General features: G+C 48.0%; 3 protein-coding genes across 3 annotated transcripts; 1 reads left to right on the forward strand and 2 right to left on the reverse strand.

Moving 5' to 3' along the window:
* Positions 1-436: 436 nt before the first annotated feature.
* On the reverse strand, positions 437-4942 carry LOC120688487 (putative expansin-A30). Its single transcript, XM_039970828.1, has 3 exons — positions 4764-4942; positions 4065-4675; positions 437-582 (listed from the first exon to the last, which is right to left on the reverse strand). Exons 1-3 carry the CDS (start codon positions 4897-4899, stop codon positions 562-564), a joined length of 768 nt encoding a protein of 255 aa, XP_039826762.1. The 5' UTR covers positions 4900-4942; the 3' UTR covers positions 437-561.
* A 582-nt stretch (positions 4943-5524) lies between these two features.
* LOC120692816 lies at positions 5525-7434 on the reverse strand. Its single transcript, XM_039976211.1, has 7 exons — positions 7018-7434; positions 6863-6884; positions 6698-6754; positions 6379-6556; positions 6153-6277; positions 6027-6045; positions 5525-5932 (listed from the first exon to the last, which is right to left on the reverse strand). The coding sequence occupies exons 1-7, from the start codon at positions 7121-7123 to the stop codon at positions 5846-5848; spliced, it is 594 nt and encodes a 197-aa protein (XP_039832145.1). The 5' UTR covers positions 7124-7434; the 3' UTR covers positions 5525-5845.
* Positions 7435-17170: 9736 nt separating this feature from the next.
* LOC120693221 lies at positions 17171-19010 on the forward strand. Its single transcript, XM_039976633.1, has 3 exons — positions 17171-17723; positions 17819-18099; positions 18678-19010. Exons 1-3 carry the CDS (start codon positions 17387-17389, stop codon positions 18723-18725), a joined length of 666 nt encoding a protein of 221 aa, XP_039832567.1. The 5' UTR covers positions 17171-17386; the 3' UTR covers positions 18726-19010.
* The last annotated feature ends 3075 nt before the right edge of the window (positions 19011-22085 follow it).

The following is a 22085-nucleotide window of genomic DNA, read 5'->3' on the forward strand; positions in this document are numbered from 1 at the left end:
GGCGTTTGTGCTCTGTTTGATGTTCCCATTTCCAACATTAGTTCAAGCAGTTCCCTTAACTGATGCTGCCATACGTCCCCGGTTCCATCGAACTTCACCGTTCTTGTTGAAGATTGTCGACTGGACTAAGCTGTGGGACTTACAGGACGACACATTGTTTGTTGGAGTCTGGGATTTCTCACGAGCATGCTGTCGACACATAAATAGATTAAATCGGATTATTCGTTGCTGAGTTCGAGACTGTCTATGATCATTCGATTTTGTTGCAATTTTTGCCTCTAGAAATTTCGGCCATCGTGAGCAATGACTCAGGTCTTGAAATTACCGCAGCCATCAAAAAAAGAATTAAGCAAGGTTTACATCGATAATGGTCGCGTCAAACCCACTGCTCCTCATGGACGGGGGCAACGCTCGACACGTCCCAACTCTGACTGAACTCTGAACTACGGAAATAGAGGAAAACACTGGAACATCATAGCATGGCTGAGCGTTCTCGGCATCACAGCTCCTGCAAACTTCTGCTACGGAATGAGAACGACGCGCTCCTCCGGCCCCTCAGCCTCAGGAGAAGTTGACGCGGGCCTGTGTAACACCCTGGGTGTTAAATCACCTTGTAGTAGGGCTAAGCACACAATTAACTTCATCATTAGCATTGATTAGGCATACATAAAATTACTGATTAAAATTTTTCTAGCATTTTAACCCACATGAAAGTTAAAGTCTATTTAATAAATTTTGGAGTGGGTTCACTGTGCGAGATATTTTGATCTACTCTCTCATCAAAATGCAAAAATATCTCCCTGAACCTCTCTCGATCTTTCTTTCTCTCTCCGTCCAACAGGCGCACAGGCGCCTAGCTGCCTGCTTGCCTGCGCTGCCGCGCATGCGCCCCGCACCGCCCCCGCGCAGCGCCGCCGGGCACGCCTGCTCGCACCGCCGCGTAGCCGCTCGCCACGCTCCAGCGCGCATGCCAGCACAGCCGCGTGCTTGCCGTGCCTGCGACGCGCCGCCATGGGAGCAGAGCTCCGCCCGTCGGTCCGATTCGACGGGACCGAACCCTTGTGGTTCGATTCCTCCGTCGTGGGGCACTACGTCGACCTCTCCGACCACCTGGCCCTCGGCCTCGTCACACAGAGTCGTCCCTCCACCATTGACGCCACCGAGCCGAGCTCGAGCTCCTGTCGCCGGGCCGCCGGCCATCCCCCGCCCGATTCGAGCAAAGGTGAGCCGCTCCCCCTCCTGTGCGCCGCCCCCTGTTCCTGCGCGCCGCCCCGGCCACCACCTCGCCGGCTGGTGCTCCTGAGGGGTGCCCTGCTCTGCGTGTGTATTCGTGGACCGAGTAGATGGGAAGACAAGGAAGTTCGAGGGCTTATTTGCAAACCTTGTGACCCATATGAATAGTAAAAACAGTGTTATCTAGAATAGAAAGGACAACGGGGGCTTAGATGCAAAAGCACCATCCCACGCTGGGCTCTGGCCTGTTGGACCGGCCTGCCTCGTTTCATGGGCCTGGCTGCGCGTTGTTGGGCCTAACTGGGCCAGATCAAGCCCGTGCGCCCTTTATTTTTTTTCTGTTTAAGGCTGATAACTTATAGAATTTGTATTAAATCAAATGAAAATCGTAAAAATGCAAATCAAATTTTGTGGGACTCCATGTAAATATATATATACAGTGAACCCATAAAACACACCACTAAATTAAAACTTATTTAAATTAATAATTAAAACACAGTTTGTTTAATTAAATAAAATAGTTCGTGTGCTTAGAAAATTTTGTGGTATGATATTCATAGCTGTGGTAAAAGTTTAGAATTATTGGTGCATGTATGCATGAGTTCATGATTTAATGTTGATGCTTTAGTGTTTATTCTATTAAAATAATTCTTGTGGATAAAAATTATGCTACTTAGTCCAAATATTATGAAACCAATTGTGTTAGCTTACAGTTATCATTTATACTTTAGATCTGAAACTTGTATAGGTGGAATATAAAGTTTTCATACTATTTTTGATCTATTGCTTGTTTGTTGTCTTATTCTTGTAATTTTTATAATATATAGCAAAAAAAAATGATAAGATATTGGAACCACTTCTGTTGGTTTAGGTTTTCTGTATAGGATTTTTGAAACATGATATCCATGTGCCTCTGGATGATTTACATGCCTCTGGTGAATTAATGTGTTTTGTAGTAATTTATCTTGCTTAAAGTACATCTCATTAATGGTAATTACTTTTGATATAAATCCAACTCTTATAATCTTATTCTGTTGTCCTTTATCATGGAAAAAAAAGGGGAATACATGATTGTTCGGAGTCTGTGAATTTAATCTTACAATTCTTTGTGCACTTAATAATGAGTGTTGCATTCATATCATTAATGCATTGTGCATTTGCATACATGTAGATTTTGGTACATGCGAGCTCGTGACCGTGGAACAGGCGTAACCATGAAGCCCTGCGAGAGCTAGTAAAGCAAGCCCGGGAAGGAATTCGGGAAGACCCGGCCCAATGGTCGGAAGGGCCCAAGGCCTTGCTAGTATTAACACTAACTTAGTGTTACCCTCAGGCAAACCCCGGTGCACATCCTATTATTTGAAATTATGACACCTATATATGTATTTATTACTGGTGCATTACGTTTCAGGAGTTGATTGGAACCCTAGTTGCATGATTCCTAGGTTTCCCTGAATTATACTAGCATGTATAGGACGATAGAAATGCTATGCTTAATACTTCTCGATAGAAGTCGAGTGACTTCCTGTCACTCGCGAGCTATAGGGCAAAAGTCGAGTAATTTCCGGTTACTCGCGAGATTTATAGTTATCTTTATATTCCAGTATATGAGATATGGAATGCAATATGGAATGAATGGAAATTTGAGACCGGACGGGGGAATGATGATGTTTAGGTATGGCAGCAGGACAGGGTTCCTGGTTGTCTTAGCCCCGCCTGTGTCGATCAAGGACCGGTCGTTGTGGCAGTGCTGATCGGGGATTGAACTGTACTAACCTCATGCCGGGAGTAGGAGGTAGTCGAAACCGGTAAGCCGAGTACTGTCTTGCTTCGAAAGTACAGGAACCCGCACCCAACTCCTGGGGCGAGTCGAGTAGTCGCGGAGAATTGGGATGCAGATGTTTACTTTTGGTGGTCTCACGTTGAGCTCGGCTGACCATATGTCGTTGGGCTGGTTCCTGTAGTTCGAGGCGGGGAGGGGAATGGTTGGTTTGTATTGTCCGACGGGGCAAATACGTGCCGTGTTGGTTAGGTCCACCTTGCAAGGTTAAATCGGATCGATTCGCCGTGTCTCGCGGTTATGAGGGCCTTGGTCTCTTTGTCACACCGTAGCAAAAATGTAGAATGTGAGTTAGGTATGTTTATATAAAATATTGATCTCATTGAATTATTTTGCTTGCATCACCATGATTGCTAAAGTAGGTCTATGCAAATATTAGATGAGAGTTAATTTATATAGAACCTGGAGCTAAAATAATGAAAGTAAGGAATTACTTTAGTTGCTTTTTTCTGCAAAATAAACCACCAGCCAAATGCCTTGCATGTCTAGATATGTGGGCTAAGTTATATCCACTGGTCGGGTAAGTCTTGCTGAGTATTAGTTACTCAGGGTTTGTTGTTTACCCTGTTTCAGGTATAAAAGCTAACCAGGATTCACATCAGTGGGCTCGATGTGACGTCCTCACGTGTTCATAGTTATCGTTTTGTTTTATTGGTTCTCAATCAAATTTCCTTCTCTCAGATCATATTCTCTTCCGCTGCTGTCATTTATTTTATGTAAATTCTAAATTTAAAGTTGTTTTGTAAATATTTATGTTATTATCTATTTTGTGAAAATATATTATGCTGGTACCGTCTGTGCTCGCCGTCGCGCGAGACTTCTGGTGTGTTTCGGTCGGCCTGTGGGTTGGAAACAGGCTGTCAGGTTACACTTAATTAAGCTAATGTGCCTGGCTGTCAGGTTACACTTAATTAAGCTAATGCGCCTGATGTGTTTAGATGATGGCCATTACGCTTAATTAAGCCGTTTAACTTGGCGGTTCTGTCACAGCCTGGTACGTGAGCCCGAGGCACCAGTTGGCCGGCGCGACGTTGGCGGCGACGACGGTCTGCCGGGTGGTGTAGGAGGTGACCTTGAAGCTGAGCGCCCGGCCGCCGAGCTGCGCGAACGCCTGGAACGACGCGCCCCAGTTGTGGCTCATGCGCACCCACGCGCCGCCGCGCCCGCTCCTCACGGACACCTCCGCGACGTCGCCGGCGCCGGCCACGTTCATCACGTACGCCAGCAGCCAGTAGGGGTTCCCCTGGAGCGCGAACCGGAGGCCACCGCGCCTCACGCAGGGCACCCGCCGGTACATGACGGGCACGATGCCGGCGCGCCACTGCGCCACCCGCATGAAGGCCGGCTTGGAGAGGTCGAAGTGGGCGCGCGGCGGGTTGCACCAGCCGCCGTTGTTGGAGTCCTGCGCCCAGTTGGGCGGGCACAGGTTGGTCGCCGTCACCGTGATCGCCGGCGAGCCCCGGTAGCACCAGGAGGAGCCCACGCACCGGATCTGGTAGCACGTCCCGCACCCGAACCCGTCCTTGAACAGCGTCGTGCTCAGCGCCGCCGTGTCCGTGACGTACCCCGTCGCGTACAGGTTGCCGTACCCGCACGCCCCACCTGCGGCCAAAACAATCCCGGCACCCGTAAGGAGAATGCCAAAGAGGAAACGACGCCGCGGAACGCATCGTAACAAGCAGCAACGTACCCATGGTCTCGGCGGCGGTCTCGTCGCCGTAGAACGTGGCGTGCGCCGGAGTCCACTGCATCGCCGTGAACCTCGCGTTCGCCGCGCAGGCCAACGCGACGGCGAGGGCCAAGATGGCCGTGGATGGAAAAGCCATGGTTCCGGTTTGTGTTATGCTCGTGCTGTTCTTTCTTCTTACTTGATCAGCTGACCTCTGCAGACAATGCAAGGGCCAAGGTCGAGTGAAGTGTATTTATAGCTTGCGTCGGATCAATCGGACGGAGAGGTTGTTGGTGATGATTGGGACGAACACATCGTTCACGACTTGGCACGACGGCGTGCGCGCACGCCGGCGAGCCCTGCACATTGGTACGGCTTGCAAGACATACGTGCGGGCAAGAAACCGAGCTGTACTCTGCTATTCTATCCCTTTTTTGCCGGTACGGCAGATTGGATATTGGAAGTGTGTCTTCTCATCAAATATTTAAACTTGTTTCGTCCTTTTAGATTGGGGAGAATGTTTTCCCTTGTATTTGGTTGACATTTGGTTCAATTCGGAATCTGTTCTTTTAAGATGCCAGGGACGAATAAAATCCATTTTATCCAAGAAGTATTGGCGAGAATGTGGCGTAGTAATTTAGTTGCAAGACATTATTATATTGAACTAAACTGAATAAGACGGATTCCATCCCAATGCTTTAGTACCAACCGAACATGAAGAATGAAGGTCAATGGTGTGCACCTGCTTCGCATTCGCAGCAGCACTGAAAGGAACTAGGAAAGGCGAGCAATCAAAGCAATTTTTATCGTGGAGAACTGCAAATGCAGTCTCATTGCCTCATCTTATTGCTATGAAGTACCGTATGTGTCAGGAACAGAAAAGACGAGGATCAATGTTCAGAAATCACAACTCAAAAACTCGCTTGGAACACGAAAATCACCCAAACAAACAGGAGACTGAATCCATATCTATTTTGTCTCTCTATTCCTTCTCCTGAAAATTTCATCCTCCTCCTGACAAGATGGTTCGTAGCTACTTATATCCGTATCTGTCTTGAGGCTGCTGCACCTGCTGATGGAAGCGCGACATGTCACTCGCACCTTTACCAGCGTGACATCTCCTGCATCGGAGGTGCAGACATGGTGTTGAACGTGCCGTCCCTCTTGTCCATCTCCACCTTGTGCTGCGTCTGAAGATGAATCGCAATGCCATTATAAAAGACTCCCTTTAAGTGCGAGGGAACGGGATTGCCTGAACTGACATGAAAGTGAATGTGCAATTACCTGCATACACGAGCAGACCCTGCATATAACAAAGAACAGAACCGCACAAGGTCAGCACGACGGTGTCAATCTGGAGACGCAAAGACGGACTAGAAGTTAGGAAAAGTGGCAGAGTGAGAGGCTTACGTCCAGTAGACCAGGTTAGACATGCAGGAGATGACGTGCGCGACGTCGGAGAGCTCGCTGTTGCCGACGATGCAGGCGACGAGGGAGCAGATGCAGGCGAGCTGCTGCAGGAAGAACATGAAGGCCTGCAGCGACGAGGAATTAACAGATGCGATTACCAATCCAGGTGAGGTGATCATCAAACTAATTAGCAGCGCGGCGGCGGATGGAGGCTGGGATCACGCACGATGATGCAGTTGTCGCACTGCGTCGTCTGGATGTTGAACTCGTCCTGCAGCAGGAACCGGGTGGACGCCACCGAGTTGCCGAAGCAGCAGAACACCTCGGTGGCGAGGCAGACTTCGGGGCACTGGCTCTCGCCGCACTTGCCGCTGCACGGCATGTACCCGGCGCAGCACACGTATCTGAAACGGGCGCAGGGAGGACATGGGGAGGGTTAGCAGCTGAACCCTGTTCCGCGAATTGGCTCCACGTCTGCTCCATGACGGAACAAGAAAAAAAAAGGGGGGGGGGGGGGGGGGGGATAGAATAGCAGGTTTTGGTACCTTGACATGTCATTGTAGAGCGCGCGCCTGCGCAGCATGTAGGAAACGCAGGGGCCGCTGGACACGAGGGGGGAAAAACCGAGTCAGAGATGCTGCAAGTTTCAGAGTGCCGAGCAACAAACCAAGAAGCAGGAATTCAGAAAATCGGAAGAAGGGCACACTCACCACCACAGCGACAGGCAGCACCCTGCAGGAGGAAAGGAAGAGAACTCCTCATCAGTTCATCAGTCACATGAAACAGAGCAAGCAGAACAAGATCACGCAAAAAGGAAACCAAGGGGAAAAGAAACAGGTATGATCCGCAGGACGCCGGTACGCACATGGGAGGTCCGCGGCGACGGCGTTGGTGAGGTCGGTGTGCCAGACGTTGCGGTAGCCCTGCCGCAGCTGCATCTTCTCGACCATGGCCTGCGAGTGCCCCGCCATCCCGCCGGCGTGAACGCTCAACTCCGAGCTCGGAAGCTAGCGAGTCACGACCACGACCGCCGCCGCTCAGGATTCAGGAACGGCTGCCCTGCCTAAGGTGCTTTTAATGGGTGCGCGGCCGCTTTCCTCTCGCCGTAACGTCCCGGGCCCGCCTGGCGGTCATTGGAAGCTTCGATCGGTCCAACGCGACGACCCAAGGAAGGAAGACGATGAACGGGATCCGTGACTTGCCTTGTAGTATTGCAGAAGAAGTTAGCAGGAAAATTCCGCGCGATTGCGCGTCCCGGAGCCGGCATCCAACGCAAAGGAAGGGATTTGGTCGTTGCGACTGGCTAGTGGGGGAATAGTGAATACATCTGTTAGAGAATGAAAATTGTAGGGACAAGAATGTAGTGAATGGAACAAATTTTTTCATTGATCTTAAGATCCCTTTATATAGGGAGATTACAACCTAGCTAAGACTAGGCATTTAGAACATCAGTTTCTCTTTCTAATGGCAGCCATAAAACTGATTCATAGCATAGCAATAAACTCAATTTATATCCTTAACCATAGCTGTTACCATGGTCTTAATAGCTGCTTTGATGAGATCGAATAAAGAGCTTTCGTAACACTCCCTCTTTTGATCGAGTCCTCCTTGAGATCAAATGTTCTTTAATTCCTTTGAAAAACCCTGTGGGAAAAAAATAGGAATAATATATCTGGTGATTACTCTACTATAAACCTGAGGGTTTAATGAGTAATTTATGCCTTGATTATCTAAAAAAACCCGTTGATGAAAAAACGAGATATGGCATTTTTTGTGTGTGAGTCATTGTCTTATCCACGTTCCTCCAATAAAAACCCTATGGGGAAAAATTGAGGAACATGTGTATGAATATGCCACTAAAACCTCTTTAAACCCAGTGGGAAAAATAAGGATAAAATTGGTATGGCATATGTTGATTATTGTCTCATTGTAAATTCATATGGGAAAAACCTTGGAAGGAAAACCCATGACAAAGTTTAGAGAACAATAAATATGATCTGAGGATCATAATTGTAATTATATGTCTTTGATACCTCCTCAAAAACCCCTGTGGGGGGAAACGGGAGATATGACATAGGTTATGTCTTTGATATCCCAAACAAAAACCCATGTGGGGAAAACAAGATATATGACATGAACATGTATTGATATTGCCTTATTAAAAACCTTCTATGAGAAACCTATGTGAGGAAAAACTCATAGAGGAAAAGAGTGCAATATGATGTTTTGAACAGGTTATAGTTTCAAGAGGAGTCTCCCCCTGAACCTTGCAAATCTCAAAGTCATCGCATACCAATCTCAACAACATATTGTGATATGTGGAAATTGGTAGGGTCTTTGTGAATAAATCTCGTGGAGTTATCACTTGATTTACTTCGCAAGATGTTTATCTCCTCACTTTTGTGGGAATAAATATTTCTAGAAGGCAATATAGTGATATTGCTCTTATGTAACCTGTTGACATCCAAGCAACACAAGTTGCATTATCTTAAAGATAATGGCTAGTGATTCTATGGAATCAAATGTGGCCATTCGATGAAGTTATATATGTTCATATAATTCTTTAGAATGAGGAGTGGAAGTAGCCATTAGAGCCAAGTTTGATGACTCCTATGAGAACTTTACCACCATAATATCAGTATGTGATATGTCAATATAGGGGATTAAATAGCCAATATCTTGATACCCCACATGATCATATCTTAATTTAGATAATAATAAATCAAGATCCTTTGTGCCTATAGATATCTATGGATATCTACTTTGACTCCCACCTTTCTGTGGTGTAGAAGTAGCACTATTTTGAGCTATAGTAAGTATCTGCAAATGCAATATAAGGCTTGTTGCGATATGCAAGATACATGAGCACTTTGATGGCACTAAGGTTGCAATCCCAAGGGTCATCATGGATAGTGATCCATATTTAGGGATTGAATGACCATATTGTTGGTAGTATGATTGTCCAATATTATTTAGATATTGGTATACAATATCAATGGAATATTGGAAGACTGATGTGTGCTTAAGTTATGGACTCAAGCATAATTTGGTTTTACCCAAATATTTCATCTCAAATCCGTCTTATATGATGACTACCTATTTTGATATGTGCCATAGGAGATGTATAAAATCCAATGGGATTTTACTTTGGTCACTTAGGTGAAATCATCAATATGGGAGACATCCTTCTGTGGAAGGAACTCACCTAGTCAGTTGTACCACAAGCAACTTGACTATCTCAAGTCACGAGTGACTTGATTTATACACAATGATGTTGCGATTTATGTTTCGATTTAGAATACAAAGTCCATTGGGACTTACAATCCAAATCTATCCAAATCAAGTTTGATCTACCAATTATTGATATAGGAACATAATTTCCACACATACCAATGGGTATGTTATGCTAGGTCTCTGCGTGAAACCATGTGCTACAAGCTCTCACTATTTCACCACCTTATGGATTTGTGAATCCATAGTGCTTCCGTTGAGAAAGCATTGTGAGGAGAAACCATTAACAAAGTAAAAATTTCTCACTTTGAGTGAAAGCAATTCTCCTTAATTGCCACCTTTGATTGACCCAATATGATGAGTGTTGGAACACTCTGCCTAGGACTTGTGGTCTGGATCCAGATAAGGTGCGTGGCAATATTGAGGAGCATGTCGACATTTTGTAGTCTTTTGGATGATTGATTCAATGGAACTAATTTTAGCATGTGGAAATATTGACCTTTTTGAACTTCATGTTATTTCCCATAATAACAGAGTTAGGGCGTTCCAATGACCCAGCGCCTATATTTGTGCACAAGTTGTGCTGGGCTTTTGGATGTTAAACATCCATAGGCTTTGGATAGTAAATATCCATATTTTGTCTATCAACATGAGGTTGATATGCATGTATTGTCTTGGATAATTGTCTCCCCCTAATTCGAGAATGCTTGCAAGAAGCCGCATCCCTATGTGGCCATACTTCTCCCCCTCTCATTTAGATTCTGGAGTTGAGTGGTTTTGTTAGGTATCTCCACTCTTTCTAGCACGTTAGATGGGAATCGGATATGGTGACAATTTGATGACAAGTAAATGCATTTGGCAGAGTATTTGCAATGTGTTGCAAATATAAGATATTCTGAACTGTTGGTTCAGATTCTATGGTACGTGGATTTGAGGATCGAATATCAATAGTGTCATTCTCTTTTTGATTCATGGCATTCTATGTGTGGTAAGTATGTTCTCCTAATGCCTGGAATCTTCCTCAAAGGTGTGTTCAACATACGGGCAATGAATGAATCTCCTATTTGAGATCTGAGATATTATTGAATGACGGATAATGATACCTCATGTCGATCTCAAAATGCCCTTTGATGCATGTTGCGGTGGTGATATTAGTACGTGCAAAACGTTACCAATTCGCAGATGGGCAATATTTGGTTGTTGGCCAAATATCCACATACTAACTGCAACGGGGGGGGGGAGCCGTATGATGCAGTTTGATGGATTTGGATTTATGATGCGTTGTGTAAATCCGCATGTCATCAACTTGATGCTGGCAAATTGCAATTCTACTTTGGGTCATCAAACAACAAACTTGATTCTCTTGATGAGAGATTCAGTTTGGCCATTATGTGTATGAACATGAGATACTTAATCACTGCGTTCGGCTGGTCTCCAGCTCTCCAGCGCTACAGTTTTTCCCTCTCACATCACTCCAGCTCCAGCCTCCAGCCACCAGCCAGGTAACAGTGTTTTTCTCTCACACCACTCCAGCCTCCAGCTCCAGCCTGCCGAACGCAGTGAATGATGTAGTCCCTAAAACAAACAGTTCCATGTAAATGGATTAGACCCCGCATCTAGGATCGTTTGCTTCAAATTGATGAATTTGAGCAATGAGTTTGGTAGATTTGTGGTACCTTATGAGTAAGGCGCACTTTTAGGACAATATTGTAGATGCATAAATGTGCATTACATAGTATCTTTATGGTCCATAAGATGGCAAATGGAGTCGCATGTATGTTCTTAAATTTCTTCAAAAAAATTGGTGGCTCACATTGATGTTATGACCAATAGAATTGATAATAATTTTCTCGTCATTTGTACAATGATCATGGCAAATGTGCCAAATCTTGAATGGATCAAGAGAGAAAATTATTTTGTACGCAACATGTATGAGGTACATATTATGGACATCATACTACATGCAGTAGTATGACATTAGGCTAATAATATTTTCAATGGAAATATGAGGACTTTTGTAAGCATTCGCTTGTGAAAGTCAACTTTAAATTGATCCAAAGAACTCGCTTGCCTCCAATGAGTTAGAGGTATAGTTTAGCCAAATGTTGGATTTGGCATTTATGTGTACATGGATTGTACAATCACATTTTTGTTTGAAAAATGTGAGATTTGTCCCACACATTCACTTTGCTAAGTGAAAAAAATGTTTGCATTCATGAGGATTCATAAGTTGTAAGTTGCCATAGATCGAAGATCCTTGATAAATGAATGAGTAAACAATCATTTATGATTTGGGAAAAATTACATCCTTTGTTGAAATACCAATGAGGGACATGCAAAGGGTAGATGGATCTCACTCCTTTGAATACACAGATTTGTAAAAAATCCAAGTATTGGAGTTGCATAAAAATGCAAATAAATACAAGTATGACAATATCTAGAATGGATTGAGCATTTGGTTGGGGGTTGAGGAATAACTGTTGTTATGCCATATGCCCCTAATGATATCGTTGATATCTTAATGCTCATGTTAGGAAAATTAATTCCATCCAATGCGAGGTTGGATATATCCTAAGCTAGATATATTAGCCATGTCCTACATGAGTTTATCATGTATAAATTTACTCAAAGAGTAAATTGTATAGCAGAAGGGCAAAACTTTTGGGGATTCATGTTGTTTTGGGATCTATTCCTATGGGAATAGATGATGTGAAATATTTGCCAAAACATAGGCTCTGTATGCGACAGAATAGCCCCCCAAATTATGCGCTATATATGCTATTTATTTAAGTAAATGGTTACTTAAATAACTTCATATTCAAGATGTGTCTTGAATTGGCATATGCATAATTTTGTGAAGTCAAGATGAGTCTTGAATCACATATAGTGTTTACCTCATATTGGATAGGTGATAGAAAATCACTACTATCATCACTATGTACAATGATTATTGCCAAGATATAGTCTCAATTTGATATTAGCAATTTAACACACAAAATCGCAAACCAAATTGTGACCTTGTAGTAGGGAGCATAATCTGCAAATATGTGTATGTGCAGTAGATGTCATCCCATTACCTTTGTGTTTATGCCAATAATACGAGTTGATCACACTTTGAAGGTGGTCATATGACATCGACCTTATTGGGTGATTAAACTCGGAGGTAGTCACTATTTTTGTAGAAAACACGGTGTAGACCTCAAATCGTGAGACTATTGTTTTGAAAGTCAACATCCAAATGATGTAAACCTTATGCAATTCATATTTAGATTGGATAATCACATGCAGATAGTCACTATGTGATGGACATAGTGTAGATGTTGCAGTAGTATTGTGATACTAACTTGTGTATGACCAATCTCAAAGATGAATTATGGCAAGCACCTGTAGGTGTAGACCTCTTTTGTAGTTCATATTTAAAATTGGGACGCATATATTGAGGATGAAATCCTATGGTGGTACTGTGATACACCATGCGTGTATGACCAATTTTGTAATGAACAAAAGTTGTCACCGTGAAGGTGAAGGTCCTTTGTTCTAAAATTTGATATTGGATACGCACGTTGAAGATAATCACTATGTGTGACATAGTGTAGATCTCGCAGTAGTACTATGGTACTACCTTGTGGTTGGCCAATATACAAAGTTTCAGAACATTATGCACAATGAAGAGGTAATCACGTAAAACATTTGCATGAAATAATTTAAGCACTAGGAATTTAAAATATAAGTAAATGTGCTTAATTAAAAATGCAAATGTAAATTGCATATAATAAATTAAGCACTTTATTAAAGAAATGCAAAACTAAATTGCATGGAAAATAAATTGCATGAAAAATAAAGTGGAATATGTTGTTATTGGGAATGTCATATGACAACACTTTGAACAATATACTCAACACCTTGGTTACATGTTATTGGGAATTACCATGGGCAAACACTTTGAACAATGTAACAAATTCCTTGAAAGATAGGAACTCATATGCACGAATTTACTGTGGTAAACTCATATGATGGAATTTCTGTTGACATGTAGTCACAAAAATATTTATTTACATGAGGTAAATATGGTACATCATTATTATATTTACATGTGGTAAATATATTACTTTGTAGTTATGTTAAAACCTGAGGGTTAAAACATAATTCTGAAATACATTAATAATCTTTTTGGACCATCGTGTAATTCACAGAAAATAATAAAAATTATTGGGCGGTGGGCCGAAACAATTTCGATTTCAGCCCACAGCCGATTTGGGTCCTGAGGGAGCCAGGCGGGGCAATTGGGCCAGCGCGGCCTGTTGGGCCGGCCCATAGCTGCCGCGCCAAGGCCTGATGGCCCGGCCAGGCAAAGGTTAGGGGTCCGAACCCTAACCCCGCCGCCAGCAGCTATGCGCCGCTGCCGCCGTGCCGCCCGCGCACGTCGAGGCGCCGTCGTGCCCGTCCGCTGCCACAGCCGCGCAGAGGCGCCGTCGCTGGCGCTGATGCGCCGCCGTGCCTCCGCCCTGCGGGTCTGGTGCCGCCGTCCGCTGCGCTGAGGCGCTGGCGCCACGGCCGCGCCGGTGTGCCACCACGCGAGCGCGGAGGCGCCGCCGCCGAGGCGCGTCGCGCCGTCCGGATCCGGCCATGGTATGGCCGGATCTCCCCCCTCCGCCCCCTTCTCACCAACTCCGGGCGCGCCTAGCTCTCCCCCTCGCCGGAGCGAGTGGAGCGAGGCTCAGGGCCGCGCAGAGGTTGGAGTGGAGGGGCCATGGCCGGCTCGGCGATGCCGAGCTCATCGACGACCGCCGGTGCCGGAGGTTGAGGCGGTGGCGCGAGTGTCGGCTCGTCGAAGACCACCTGGGCCGCTATGCTTGAGTTCACCCCGCCATTGTAGAATGGGAGCGAACGGCGAGGTTGTCGGCGGTGGCATTGTAAGGGGTTCCCTTGGCAGCACTGCGAGCTGCGGCAACGCCTCCACCGCGACGTCCACGACGACGACGGTGGTGCAGTGGATGACGGAGGCCATCCAGGAGCAGCTGATGAAGTTGACGTCGAAGTTCGAACGAATTTGGTGAGTGCTTCGGCATCTTACTCTTGTTCGTCGGAGTTCTTGTCGTCTTCTTCTACTCAGTTGGCTAGGGCCAGTGCTGATAATGTGTTAGAGAATGAAAATTATAGGGACAAGAATGTAGTGAATGGAGCAAATTTTCTCATTGATCTCAATGTCCCTTTATATAGGGAGATTACAACCTAGCTAAGACTAGGCATTTAGAACATCAGTTTCTCTTTCTAATGGTAGCTATAAAACTGATTCATAGCATAGCAATAAACTCAATTTATATCCTTAACCATGGCTGTTACCATGGTCTTAATAGCTGCTTTGATGAGATCGAATAAAGAGCTTTCGTAACAACATCATCCTCCTGGTTCCAAGTGGCGGTCAATTGTGTAATGGGCCAGCCACTCGCCCAGCGTGTCGCTCACGCATGCTAGTACGTCGACCACTCTTCGCTGCAGGCTGCAGCCGTGGCCCGCCGGCGTTTCGCTTACTCCAGCCGGAGGCCTGGAGGCTGGAGCAAGAAGTCGGAAGTCCGGGATGGAGAATGTTTTTGTTCCCTGGAGATGGGCTCGCAGATAACAGAGTTGTCATGTCTTGTGTTTGGAACTGAACCTGCCAGGGTTTACATCCCTTCGTTTCTACTATGCTAGAAAACTAGACTCCCTTGCAGCAGATTTTTTTTTTCACAAAAAAACACATGTTTTGTTTGGTTCAACAGCCAAAAACCACGTGGGGCCCAAGCGATCCCAGCGCGTAGCTTTGTGACGATTTGTGGCAAAGAAAGCGCATCATGTGATTGTACTACTCTTTATGTGATACATAACCCAAAAGGTGTAGTTTTTGTGATCATTTGGACAAAACTAGGTGCAGATTTGCCCTTTTCCTCTTTACTGAAATCGACATTTTGTGCTGGAATATATAGAGTTGTCATCTTTTTCCCCTAGTAGTAGGGAGATTTGGATGGGCTGAATCTGAAGCTGATCCAAATGGTTGGCGTATGGTCACATTATGGGCCGCATGGGCTGCCTGCCACACACGCTCGCGTTTCTTCGTTACTTGGATTTGCTCCAGCGGTGTAGCTGATGGGCTGAAGAAACCAAAGACGCGTCAGAAACACAGAGCCTCTGTTGTGCTGTGCCGTCTGTTCGTCGCACAAATCGTCTGCAGATTCACCCAAGGCACACGTCAAATCTTTCAAGAAAAAAAAATAATCGAGATCGAAGCTTGTTCATTATCTGGCGCCGTCCTTGTGGGTTTAAAGTACACACGCATTGGACTACAGGAGTAGGCATTATTATATCTGTACCTGGAGTGCATGCACTATTGCACTAAAACACAAGGTGGGATGAGATTCGCTAGCTTATCCGTTAATGCGCCAGCTCCATTCACTGCGTTCGGCTGGTCTTGTAGCCTCCAGCGCTACAGTAATTTGCTCTCACACCACTTCAGCCACCAGTTCCAGCTCCAGCCAGTCCAACAATATTTTTCTCTCACATCATTCCAGCTCCAGCCTGCCGAACGCATTGATTCTAAATTAGAAATGTTCGTTCTTCCTTGTTAAGCCAGCAAGGCCAAATCTCAACTGCTGGCCTAGGAAGCATCTGCCGAGCTGTACGGTGTATCCGAAGACCCGGAGTGAGGTGTACGTACGGACGGGGACGGCCGCCTATCTAGAACCGCACAGCTGAAACTTGAAAACGTCCCAAGCAGCCTTGCTCGAATAGCTGTCAGCCGATGTATATGTATAGTATAATATATATACTCCCTCCGTTGTCTTTTATTTGACATTGTACTTAAGCTTAAATTTGGACTAACCAATGTCATATAAAACAGGAAAGAGGGTATATATGAGTATATAAAAATATAACAGACACTTGCCTCCTGTTTTCCATTGCTCTTCTTCGGATTGGACGTCTCTCTCTCTCTTGCAGCACGACGACGGCGGCTACGCGACCGGTGGGCACCCCCGCGCCGCGCGGTGTCTCTCGCTCGCTCGCCCGCGCGCGCGCGCCATGTGGTCTCGGCCGGAGCCCCGAGCCCCGGCGTCCGGGATGATTGGCTCCGGCCTTGTCGCAGTGCCGGGCCACGTACCACATGGCCGCCGTGTGTCCGCCCGCCATTGCACCGGCCACGGCCAGCTCGTTCGGTTGCCGGCGTCAGGATGTATCATGACGCCAAGAACAATGATACGAAGGGGACAGACAGACAGGGGTGAGAAGTTTCTCTCTTTATTTTTTGATGATGGTGAAGGGCGACGGGAAAAAAAAGGTTGCAGATTGCTCAACCATCGTTCCTGTAAAACCGTTGGGAATCAGGAGACCGCACTCGGCGCTCTGGATACGTGCGGGCGTTTTTTCTCACCTGCCGAAGGTGCAAAAGGTGTGCTGGATGGAGCGGATCCGGGGACCTGGCGACGACGGGAGGCCTGTTTCGCGTGACGAGACGTGAACAGCAGGAGGAATCCTCGTCATCAGGAATTCTTTCAGGATGGCCAGGACTCTGCCTGCGCGTGTTTTCTACCGGACTTGCAGTTACCCACCCCCACCTGGTTACCCGTTTACCCTCCCGTAAACGAGCCGGGCCGAACGCGCACGTGGCGCGCCCTGATAAGCCAGCACGGCGGTTGCTGCGCGCGCGCGGGACAGGTCAAACCAAACCAACCTCACGACGCCCAACCCCGTCGCGCCACGACACGACACGTCCTGACGTCCCCCGGCCTCAACCGCCCGTCGGCCTCTACGCGGCGAAGCAAACGGGACGAGCTAGCTAGCCGCCCCCGTCCGCATCCGACCCGCCTCCTCGTCGTCGTCTTCTTCTTCTTCTTCTTCCCTTAAAAGCCTCCGCCGGCGCCCGACGCCACTGCCTGCCTGATCACAACTCGCGGAGCCGCCCAACCGATCCCCCACGTGGCTGTTAGTTGGCGACCACCAGCGCTGGCCGGCGAGTTGGCCCCGCGGCGGCGATGGCGGAGAAGAAGCTGCTGCTGCTGCCGGTGGCGGCGGCGCACAAGCACGCGGGCGGCGGCGAGCGGGTGTGGGCGCGCCCGTGGCGGTGGGCCAAGACGGCCTTCTTCCTCGCCGCCATGCTCGCCTCGCTCCTGCTCGTCTGCGCGCCGCCGCTGCTCGTCGTGCTCCTCGACCTCGCGCTCCCGCCGGCGCTGCTCTCGGCCGCCCTCCGCGCCGACGGCGGCTACGCCTCCTTCGCCTCGGCGGCCGTGGCCCAGGCGCGGGCCTTCGACTTCCGGTCCTCGCTCGTCGACCTGCCCGCCGTCTCCGCCGCTCGCGCCCTGCTCATCCTCTGTGAGTATCAATCTGTCCGGCGAATCCGTCTCGATCCGTTCCCCGTAGCTTGAGCCCAACTGACCGAGGCGCTCGACGCTCTCTTCTCGTGACAGGCGCGTACGCGGTGTGCGGCGGAGGCGGCGCGTACCTGTGGGTGGTCGTGGCGTGCGCGGCCGGGTCCGTGTCGTACGTGCTGGCCAAGGCCGCCGCCGTGCTCCCCCGCCGCGCCGCGCTGCAGGCGGGGGCCGCGCGCGCCGCCGTGACCGCGGCGGGACCGGAGGCCATGCTCCTGCTCTCGCTGGCGCTCGCCGCCGCGCACGTCGCCGCGGCGTACCGGACCAGCTGCCGCGAGCGCCGGCGCATGCTCGTGTACAGGATCGACGTCGAGGGCGCCGTGAGTACCCAGCCCAACTCATTCCCCACATCTGCCTTCTTGCTGAAAGCCTGAAACGTCTGCGCAACGCAACAGAATCCAAAAAAAAAAAAAAATCTTTTTTACACACAAAAAAGAGGAAAAAAACCTTCAAAAAAAAGAGAGAGAAAATCGCGCGTAGTTGCAGGGCAGGCTCTCGCCGACTTGAGCCCATGACTGGCATAGTGCCATAGTGGACGCCATGATTCCCACGAATAATCCAGGCATTTTGTTGGGTTCATCGACACCAAATCGCCCCTGCTTTCGGTGACAAAGAAAGATTACGAGGATATCAGATTCTCGTGCATCGTCATTAACGCGTCGCGTAGTTTAGGCGAAAAAGGTTAAGACACATTGCTAGTTGCATCCTGCCAGACTAGACACGGATATCTGCTGCATTTGCAAGCATCTTAAACTATGGTTGCTGCCTTATTCTAACCGGGTCATCCAGATAAACGGACCAGACATTTTAATGATGTTTTTAGCAAGCCATTTTTACATAAGGCGAAAGTTAAGACATTTTTTTTTACTGAACTTCCAGTTGATTTACCTATATGCAGGTGAGACTAAAAGGGGGCCACCAGACACCCAAAGGGCTGAAGGCCTGAAGCTGCGTGTAGCGGCTGTCACTCTGCTCTCATCCTCACCATTAGCATCCGCGACATCGACAGACACGTACGTAGGCGCCCGGAAGATTAGTTCGGTTTAGGCCCAAGCAAAATTTTGGTCGAGTTCCTCTTTGTCATGTGTGTACACTAAGATACGTCTGTCGCTCGTGTAATTGCTGTCACTTTGGTAAGTGAACATACTGTAAATACTGAAACAGCCGTGCTTAAGTACCCCCGGCCTCCTGCGACGCAGACGCAGGAAGAGCTGTTGTGTTGTGTTCAACCCCCGGTTTCTTTTTCTGCTTACTACAGTGTCACATATGATTGTTGCAACTGCAGTATCATTGAAAGTAGAAGTTAACCCATTCAGAAGATCTAATGGTCAGAGAACGCAAAAAAAATCAAGGAAAAGAAAAGAAAAAACACATGCTGGAGTGCTGGACTGTTCCATGGTGTACCAACAAGTTCAGAGAAAATTGGTTTCCATTTAGTAAACGCAATTTAAAAAAAATAAAAAAATAAAAAAACACCTGACGGGAAGGAAAGTTCCATGGTGTACCAACCAATTCAGAGAAACTTGGTTTTCGCTGCAGAATTTTCAGGAGAGACACGGCCCGGGTCAATGGCGTTCCACCGCCTTCTCCTAACATTTCAGACCAAGCTAGGTCAGGACAAACAGTGAAAGAGACTGTCTTCAATTTGTTTTGAAACCTGGAATGTCCGGATTCCGGACGCCAGAGAGAAGTCGTAATCTTTCGGAAGGCTAGTGGTCTGTTGAACTTTACAAGTTTCTGGTTTTCAAACGGAGGGATTCAGGGGGGTCAGTTTGGACGCGCCGGTTCACACCGTGGAAGACACCGTTCAGACGGCGGCAGCGAACCGTAAAGTCTGTGTGAATTGCTGCAGGCCGAAGAAACAGGCCTCCGCCCTCCGTTGACGTGAAGAGTCTTCATCACTGGAGAGACGGAGACCACCAGTACCTGCACACCCCGCAATGACCGGGGATTTTTAGGACGTGCTCCCTACAGCTACAGGGCTGCGAAGACAGCGGGGCGAAGAGGAAGTAGCGCTCGTTTGGCAAGCACGTCGCAACTGCTTGTGCTGCGGTTCTGCTAGTTAGCTTTACTTGCTTGCGCCATTAAAAAGTTCAGAATCACAATGGACATGATCCAGCCAGGCCTCAAGGGATTCAGTGGTGGCATGAAACGGGTCACGCAGCTCCCACCCACTGGCAGCTAGCTTGCTTTTCTCCCCCTTTTATTTTATGAGACTGGCCTGGTGGACAGAACAGGAAGTTATTGAACTGTTTGTTAATGGACCCATAAAGAAGGTCGGCCCAAGCCCAACATTCGCTATCAGAAATATTTGGCCCACTACATGAAACATGGATGGTGATGGATGGATCATGGATGAGCACAGTCCCATGCTTCCATGCATCCTCTAGGATTTGCCTTTAAAATGAGAGGGAGCATCCCACTACTTGATGGGGAATGGGGAATGAACACTTTCACATTTTCACAAAAGGCGGATCATTTAGGACCTGTTTACATCTATAGTCAACACCTTAGATTTTATCACGAAAGTTTGAGATAAAAATCGGATTGTAAAAGCTAGGGGTTGTTTTGGATACATGAATTGTGGTGGGCTGGATTCGTGTGCGTTTTGAAGTTAATTGTTGATCTTTGACGCTGTTTGGATCCACCAACTAATTCATTAGCTGATTAGCTGGATTGAACTAGCTAATTGGATACATGTTATTTAGTTTGATAGAAGATGTTTTTGGCTGCTTATTAGCTGTGGTCCCGTTTGGATCCACTCTAGCTAAAATTAGGTACCTGCTAATTACCTGATGGATCCAATCAGACCCTTAGATGTGGAGTAGAACAACTGCATTTGAGGTAAAACCCCACTAAAAGGTTACAACTGCATTTGTCGGCAGTCCGGACTGTTCACAATGCAAATCACCGGTGCGCGCCCAAACGTCCAAGTGGCTGCACGGCGCCCGGTCAATCGATCACAACTGTTCCCTTGCCCTGGAAAAGGTCACAACTGTTCCCTGACAATGAGATCGCCCCGCTCCTCCGCAAGCACGCAGGGTTCCTGAAAGCCGCGTCTCCGATTCCGACCCCGCCGTCACACGCGCGGCCATTAACCAGCCTCGCTCCGGGCCGAGTCCACTTCGGCCGGCCAGCGACACGCGCGCGCGCGTCGCTGAGGGCCGGGGCCGACACGCGGCTGGCCGGGTTCACGACGTCGCTGCGCTCGATCGATCCGGCCGGCGCCGGTTTTACTCGTGATGAACAGCAGGTTTCATCGTATACCTGCTGGGGGCGCACGCGCCCTCCGGCTACAGATACACCTACTACTTACTAGTCGCGCGCCGGTAGCGCAGGGTCCATGGTGATCGCGCACTCTCGCCATCCCCCAGCGCTGTCCTGTCGGGGCTCCCCTCCCCGGTAGCCGTACGACGACCCATGCGCCCGTGCCTTCCTAGCCCGGCCGGCCCATACCGCCACACTTGGGGGCGTTTAGTTTTCAAAAAAAAAATTACGCAGTAACTGTCATATTTAATTTTCGAGCACATACATGGAGCATTAAATATAATTAAAAAAATAACTAATTATATAATCTAACTGATTCCTACGAGATGAATATAATAATGCTAATTAATTCATGATTGGACATTAATGATTGAACATTAATTGTCAAATAACACCGAAATATGATATAGTAGCTAAATCTAAATTTTTTCACCAACTAAACACCCCTTGAGCGCGTGCCTTACATTGAAGCGTACAGGGGGCGGTACCATCGCTGGCCGTCGCCGTCAGGCTTTATGCAGCTCCCGTCGGTTTTCAGCACGAGAAGCATGTGCTCACAATCCCGGCGCGCAGCTGCTGCTGGCCAGGCCAGCCGGCCAGGGGCTCTCTCTGCAAGGCACGCGCGCTGCGCGCCCAGACGGACAGGGTAGCTACTAGCTAATAGTAGCTTGGCTACTTGCGAGGCAAGTGATCGAGCGCCGACCGGCCACCGGCCATCCGCTTCGACAGCCGCGTCCCAACGCCCGCGCGCGCCCCCGCACCTGCTCCCGGCGGGAGGGGACCTGACCTCCCCGCCGTACGTGCGCGCGCGGCTCTGATGTCTGATCGGTGACGGACACGACAGCGTCGCGGCAACGTCGCCGCCGCCGATCGCCGGCGAGCATCAGAGGACGCCGGCCGTGGGCCGTGGCTATCGACGATCATGTCGGTCAGGCGGTCACTGCAGCAGGCGTGGCTCGGCAAGAGGCACACGAACGTGCTGTACTGTGATGCGCTGTGCCTCGTCAACCTTCTCTTTCATTGGCCGCGCGGCCTGCGG

Source organism: Panicum virgatum, chromosome 9N (assembly GCF_016808335.1).
Source record: "Panicum virgatum strain AP13 chromosome 9N, P.virgatum_v5, whole genome shotgun sequence".
Taxonomy (NCBI): domain Eukaryota; kingdom Viridiplantae; phylum Streptophyta; class Magnoliopsida; order Poales; family Poaceae; genus Panicum; species Panicum virgatum.